At 35.8% G+C, this 7543-nt stretch overlaps 1 protein-coding gene across 1 annotated transcript; it reads right to left on the bottom strand.

Moving 5' to 3' along the window:
• Window positions 1-4102: 4102 nt before the first annotated feature.
• Window positions 4103-5870, bottom strand: LOC146748067 (phospholipase A and acyltransferase 3-like). Its single transcript, XM_085508230.1, has 2 exons — window positions 5307-5870; window positions 4103-4872 (listed from the first exon to the last, which is right to left on the bottom strand). The coding sequence occupies exons 1-2, from the start codon at window positions 5724-5726 to the stop codon at window positions 4771-4773; spliced, it is 522 nt and encodes a 173-aa protein (XP_085364356.1). The 5' UTR covers window positions 5727-5870; the 3' UTR covers window positions 4103-4770.
• Window positions 5871-7543: the final 1673 nt, after the last annotated feature.

The raw sequence follows: 7543 nt of genomic DNA, 5'->3' as shown, positions 1-7543 counted from the left end.
ATATGATATGATCTGAAAAAGGTCAGACTGCATGCCTAGAAAGCAACGTGACAGCGCCCCCAGGTTTTGAACAATTGAGATTTGTTTAGTTGATAACATTAAAGATGCAACATGTACAAATGCATATATCTTTTCAATATTTGTATTCAATACTGCATACTGTAGACCAAATATCAAAATGTAAATCATAGTCTAATATATTTATCAATCAACTATACTAAACATTATTATTCACCACATTCTCACCCATAATGCACCTTTAACTGATTCCATTCTAAACATTATGAGAATTCATTTTATCTCAGGAATGCAATTATAAAAATGTTTGCAGGTTCGTCATATATACTAGTAGAGGTAGAAGAGTGTGATATCCCAGGCGCCAAATACAGAAAGATACAGGAATTTAACCATCAAGAAAATAACAACACGTCAGTACAGACCAGAATGTTATTCATACAGGTATCATATTAATTTGTTTTTGTCGGAGTGGCAAACACATTGAATGTATTCATTTAGGGAATGGCTCCTGAGAAAGACAATGAGTTAGATCACGTGGTTCACGTGATCACAATATATTCATCGTTATGCATGTAAACCAACACACACATATAATTTCTCCCAGGGAAATTAATGCTAGTTTTCAAGTGCTCATTCTTATTATAGTTACAAAACAGCTGTGGTATGGTTGCACAAAATTGATAATTGTGGTTTTCTAGAATACATCTAATACGACCCGACGAATCACTAAACCCCCCTGTTTCATTCTAGAATACATAGCATGCAATCTAGTGCAATGTACAATTCTTATTAAGTAGGCATTATTGTTTATGAAAAATCATTCCTGAAATGTAATAGGATATAACAAATCTCTCGTGTTCCATGAATCTCTATTTCCTTAATGATTCAGGGTTGATTTGCGCTGTTGATAAATCTATCAAATGTATTCAAATCAATTTAAATTAATCATTCACTGAAGTGAATATCACATAGTAAACAATAGATCATTAAACAAAAGTCGTATAGGAAATTCAACAACACAAACAACCGACTGACACTGCGCTACATAATCATACTTTTGAATGTTAGGGTAGGTGACAAAATGGTTAGAATATGTTACATTTCGGAATAATTGAAATTTATAAAATGAAATGTCTTTGCCTTGCCTATGATGTTAATAAACCTATCTCAAACTATGTTGTCGCTTGACATGACTCCTCATCCTGAGATAATGTGTGCACAGCATAGTAATTAATTATAATTAATATGCATGTTATATCATGTTGCAATATTATTTGCTGTAAAATAACTTTCTGTTATTGATTTAATGTAATCACAATACTTATTATTATATCATATTATTATTATTATTATTATTATTATACTCTACTACATAATCCTGTCATGTACTTTGTCCACAACCACTCTGCCAAGTGAAATGACAAGCCACAACCACTCTGCCAAGTGAAATGACGATGATTGATGATGATTGATGACAATGCAAATCTCGTTAGTAATAATTGATATATATATATACATTTCTTTATTTCAGATTAGCACCAGTTGTTAAAGACATTTAAAACATTAATTCTCTGCTCGATGAAATTGAAAATTACTGCGAAAGTCACTCACTGCAAAAGCCTCTCATCATAAGCTACTAGTTTAAAAAAACGAATAAATTGACAAGGTTTCTAATATACTACGGGCAACGATACAGCTTAAACATACGTATCATACGTGTTTATTCTTGGAAACAGTTCGAATATATCGGTACTCGTGAAGGCTTTATTCCAAAGTTTTTAGTTTACAAAGTAGCGCCCTCTGTTGACAACTTTTGATATCCTTGGGATCCTTTCAGGGGTGTCAGCCGGCAGATGCTGTAACTTTGTTATTAATACATTATTTAAGAGTCGACCCAGGCACAGAGGTATGGAATAGTTATTGTCAAGATTTGGACTCTTCGATGATGTGAAGAATGCTCAACGTTTTAATTATATATGTGTTTTTTAAATTACGAGGCAGCTGGTAATTTTGATTTAATGAAGTTACAAATTTGCCTAAATTCATTAACATATTTTTTTCTTTTGTTTTAAGTATATTTATTAGTTTTTTTCTTTGTTGTGATTGGTCGGTGTTGCAAGAAATATGTTCAGGCAGTCTTTTCTTAATCCATCATAGTGTGAGCACGTTGAGAGAAAATGTTTTTCATCCTCAATTTCTTCATTCTGGCAAATTTGTCATTTTCTTGTAAAGCGTGGTTTGTATATCCACCCTTCTCAATTTGTATGTATGTGCACTTATACTTAATTTTGTCAATGCTTATCTATGGAATGGATTTTTTTACTATTTCAAGATAACTTTCAAGTTAAATTTTCTTTTTGTTGCATCTGTAAGTGCGTAGTTTGTTTCTATGGTTGCCTCCTTTTTTGTCATTGAATAGAAATTTATAACAGTTATTTTGAAATACCTGTTTTATGTTCTGTTTGAATGTGGTAATATGTTGGTTATTCGTTTCAGAAGGGTGGATTTTCCAGATGTCATCCATGTTCACTAAGTTTAAAGTTTGTTTGATGCTTGACATCCAGTTTGGTGTGCCAGTTTTGTCTAGTTCAATACCTAGTCTATACGCCTCATTTAGAAGAGTGTATTCTGGCTTCTGTGATATTTTTATCCAATATTTTACCATCTGAATTGTACTAGTAACAATGAGAGGGTAGCGACCCAACTCCATCAAGCATGCTATACTAGATGCTTTGCAATTTACTTTTAAGAGAAATTTGCAAAATGTAATGTGATTTTTTTTTCTGCTGGATTATTGTTGTTGAAAATATTTTGTTTTGGTTTAATATTGTCACTTGGCCAGATCTGAGTGGAATACAGTAAAACTGGTTTAAACATTTTTAGATATGTTTTAACGGGGATATTTATGTCACTGTGTAAAAGTTGTTTTACTTTAAAACATGCTTTCAACGCTCTATTTGCTAAATAATTTTGTGCTTTATGGAGTTTGCCTGAACTACTTAATTCCCAGGTAGGAATAATTAGAAACTGTTTCAAGTTCAACATAATAATTTTGGTTTTTGATATGATGTCCTTTTGCCACTTTTCACAATATATTTTTAATCAGTTTAAAGCATTGTTTATTTAGATTACAAAAGTAAATCGTCTGCATATAGCAGGCAGAATCAGAGAATCAGTGTTTGAATTTTCTAAATATTGAATAAATAGTAATGAAGATGACTGAGCGGAGCTCATGAATTGACCACATGAGTTGTTGTCGTCGTCCGTCCATTGTTAGCATGGATATGGGTGATACTGAACAATGAGGGTGGAGGACCTAAACACCTCCCCACAATCTTCAAGGCCGGGTCAGGTTCATGTGTATTGGTGTCAGGAGGTCACCCCTCTGTCAAGATCTTTCAAGGAAAGGTCAAGGTCACATTGTCTTACTTTGTCATTTTCAATTCAGTCACATGTACAGTAACCAAATAATGCAAACATGTATTCTGGTAATAGTGACAACAACTTCAATTTCCTGTACACCCATATCATCAATTTCATCCATGTATTACATACATACATACGTTTCCTCCTACGGGATATGCCCTTTCAGACTGAGTGACCATTGCCACAATTACTAAACTGTCATAGATTTAACTTCTCCTAATCATCTAGTACTGTAAAATGCTTTATTTTAGCTGAAATTAATTTTCGCTAAAAAGACATTTTGTTCTTTGTATGAATTTACTTTCACTGATTTTTGACAATGTGATGTAAAATATAGGAAAGAGGGTATGTTCGCTGGATTTTATTTTCACTGAATCATTCCTTCATCGAAAATTAATTCCAAGCAGAAATAAAGTATTCTACAGTAACTGCCACAGCCCTCTGTAAATTAGAGAGGAGCTCTACTAACCGCATAGTCGCTTGTTCAGTCCAGCAGTATTTTTCATTCTCACTGCAATACATTGTTTGTTTTTTTCTATTCATATTTGTTACAGTTTTAGGTGAATAGTGAGCTATGACAAGTCTGTGAAATGCAAGCCATTGTAAGTAAATGTACGTCGTGTACTTGATTGAAGTGAAGCGGGAGTAAAATAAAGTGTTTGACAACCCTACAACGCGTTTTTATTCGATATTGCCATTAACAATCGCCAGAGTACTACATATCCATCAGTTGGCGAATGAATCCACTCACACACACAGTAAAACGGAGCCGGAAACAATTCATTAAAAATAGCGTTACAGAATCGAGTTGCTACTACTATTGTGATGTTTGTATTCACATAAACGTAAAACAAGAGGCTATGTAGTGTTCAGTGCTCAGCTTACAACTAACAAGTTTATTTACTATTTGAATTACATTCATTCGATGCCCATGGTTTCGATATTGTTGAAAATGTAAGTTTTCCATTTATCGAGGATGGGGGAAAATAATATCCATCAGTGGCGGATCCAGAGGGGGGCAGGGGGCATCCCCCCCCCCAACGCATGACGATTCGTATCATATGGATTACGCATAGCTTCTCTGAGATTTATGGTCCGTATATCTTAAGCGTAGCTTGGACCCCCCACCCCACCCCCACCCCCACCCCAATACATTTTGCTGGATCCGCCACTGATATCCATGTCCATATAATAACTAGAATAGTAAAATAGGAGTAAAATCGTAGTTGTCACCGAGAGCGCCAACATTCGTAAATGCATAACAAAGCGTCAATAGACCCCTCTCTATCGCCAGCTGTATCTCCATCGCAAGGTGACTCACTATAATCATTGCTTCTGTTTGGACGACTTTGTGGCACGGTCAGCAGCAAACATGCACACAGCGGCAGCACCAATACCAAGTGCCATGTAAGTCAGAAATCCATCTACCTGTGAATATGAAAAGGTTACATTTTAAAACACAACACAATTTCCAATCTGATTAAAATCAGATGTATTGTACGGCGTGTATTTTATTATATATATATATATATATATATATATATATATATATATATATATATATATATATATATATATATATATATATATTACTTATACTATTTTTTAAAATTATGTTGTATTTTTTATGTTTTTTGTTACGTACTTGTGATTCGGTATATTTTTAACTATCGCCTTGTTTGGCATTCACAATTACCAAAACTTTATAAAAAAAACTATCAACAAATATATAATAGATCAAAATAAAATAAAATAAAATAAAATAAAATAAAGCCAAAACTAAGATATTATTTAATCAGATTTCACAACTTCCTACAGGGTATTTGGTATTTACACACATTATTAGGACTAAGTGGGCATACCTGGTCACTTTTCTCCTCGCCATATCGACACCAATGAGCAAAGTGCTCGCAGTTATACCACAGAACGTTATAGCCAATCTTTCCCAATTTACTGAGTGCATTCTCAACTATTTTGCTTTTAGATAATGCAGTGCGACCGTTGCTGTCTTTGTTATTGATCTTCGCTTTGCAGTGGGAAACTATGTCCCAGAAATCGTCACACTTGACCTCTGCTTTGCTGAATTGCTTCCCCCACACAGAGAATAAATGTGTCGGGTTGCCAATGTCGTCTTTTATCCCGTCATTCTGTCCCGTCAAATGAACTACATTACCATCACCGATGAAGACTCCCCAGTGCGAGTACATTCCTCTCTCGAACTCCAGTAAGTCGCCTTCTTCGCAGTTATACAGAACGGTCTGGTTGTGAGCACGGAACTCCATGATATTGTCACCTTGAGAAAATCAGGCAATTTGACTGCAATCGGTCACGCAATGGTCCCCGTACCCGTACAGTAATTGACTGCAATCGGTCACGCAATGGTCCCCGTACCCGTAAAGACTGTTTTATTCGAGGAATTCATGACAACGATTCTATATTTAGGGCGCGTGGAAATTACTGTGCCTCACGTGATTTGCGGGATTTCCCCCGAAGCCCTGTGCTACGCCACCCGACACAGTGTGTTAACGGGACAACAGACATGTACACAAGGCTGGATTTCCCCATATCACGAAGTTTACGAGTAACTCGATTTACCAACAATGGTTTAGTCCCTTTGTATTACGATTTGAAACAGTTTTGTATGCTTCACGTGTTTTATTTATTTCGCGGTAACCCGGCTTTCGCCATTTATATATACACTTTGGCTGGTCCCCGCCTTCACGCGCAAGCCCAGCCGGGTCACGTGATCTGACGCACAGTTCAGCGAATATATACACTTCCATACAAATAAACAAGAAACTGTATAAAAATCCAGGGTTGTGACTGCGTTTCCTGGAATCTAGCCAAAATCGATTGAGTCCCATTTTGCGCTTTGTGTGAGATCTCGCAAGGGCGGTAATCGTCATGCCGCGTCCTGTTCGATATGGGACTCATAGCGACGTATACAACCACGGTTTGACCGAACGCACGGCACAGTTGGAGGCGTGGCTGGTTCAGCATTTGTCAACAACCAATCATAAGACTGGTTACGAACCACATCGAGGTTAGCCTTGCTCAACTGGTTCATAACCAGTCTTGTGATTGGTTCCAAGCCTCCAATTGTGCCAACCATTAAGTATTCGCAAATAGAGTCAGTTTGTCAAGTTTTCTTGATTTATTCTGCAGATATTGGTAGAATATAGGTAAGGCTTTGGGGAAATTTGAAAGAGCAACCTGGTATTTTTTATAGATTTTATTTTTCATTCTGTTCGTCTGTTTTTTCCAGTTTAAAAAATATGAGCTGGCTGGAGCCTTCAAAATCGAGTTGTGTTGTGCGGTGGTTGTCGCGCTGCGCATGTGCGACATTTGTGTTGATAAACATAGGTTTTCCCACAATCCAATGCGCTCATCTTATCTAAAACAAGGTGATAAGCATGACACCAATAACTATAGGGGAATATCATTATGTAGCAGCATTGAAAAACTATTTAATTACATCATCAATAATAGACTAACCCAGTTTCTAGATGAGAACAACATCATTCACCCAAACCAAGGTGGTTTCAGAAAAAACATCGTACAACTGATAAAAAAAAATATCAAGCACAGAAAAGGAAACTTTACTGCAGTCTTATTGACCTCAGGAAATACTTCGATACTGTGTGGAACACTGGTCTAATGTATAAAATGCAAACCAACAATATCAATGGCAATGTCTACAATGTCATAAAACATATGTATCTGAACAAGAAATGTGCAGTCAAACTTGAAGATAAAGTAACCCCGACATTCAAGCTGGAAAAGGAAATGATATAATTGAGAAAACAACAAACTTCACCTATCTGGGTGATAATTTTAATAGTAATGGGTCTATGGACTTAACAATGTCAACACTAGCAAATAAAGCAAGGAGAGCAGAAAGGGCACAAGCACCTATCTATAATAGAAACAATATTACTATTAGAACAAAATTGTTTGAGACCACACAAATACCAATATTAACATATGGGGTTGAAATATGGCGAGTATGTACGAACAAAAACTGGGACAAGACAGAAACTGAAAAAGCCCATCTCAGATTCTGTAGGAACATTCTAAATGTGAATAACAGATCAAGCAA

This window comes from Saccoglossus kowalevskii, chromosome 2 (genome assembly GCF_978046115.1).
Source record: "Saccoglossus kowalevskii chromosome 2, keSacKowa6.1, whole genome shotgun sequence".
In the NCBI taxonomy this organism is placed as follows: domain Eukaryota; kingdom Metazoa; phylum Hemichordata; class Enteropneusta; family Harrimaniidae; genus Saccoglossus; species Saccoglossus kowalevskii.
This window is presented reverse-complemented; position numbering and strand designations above follow the sequence as displayed.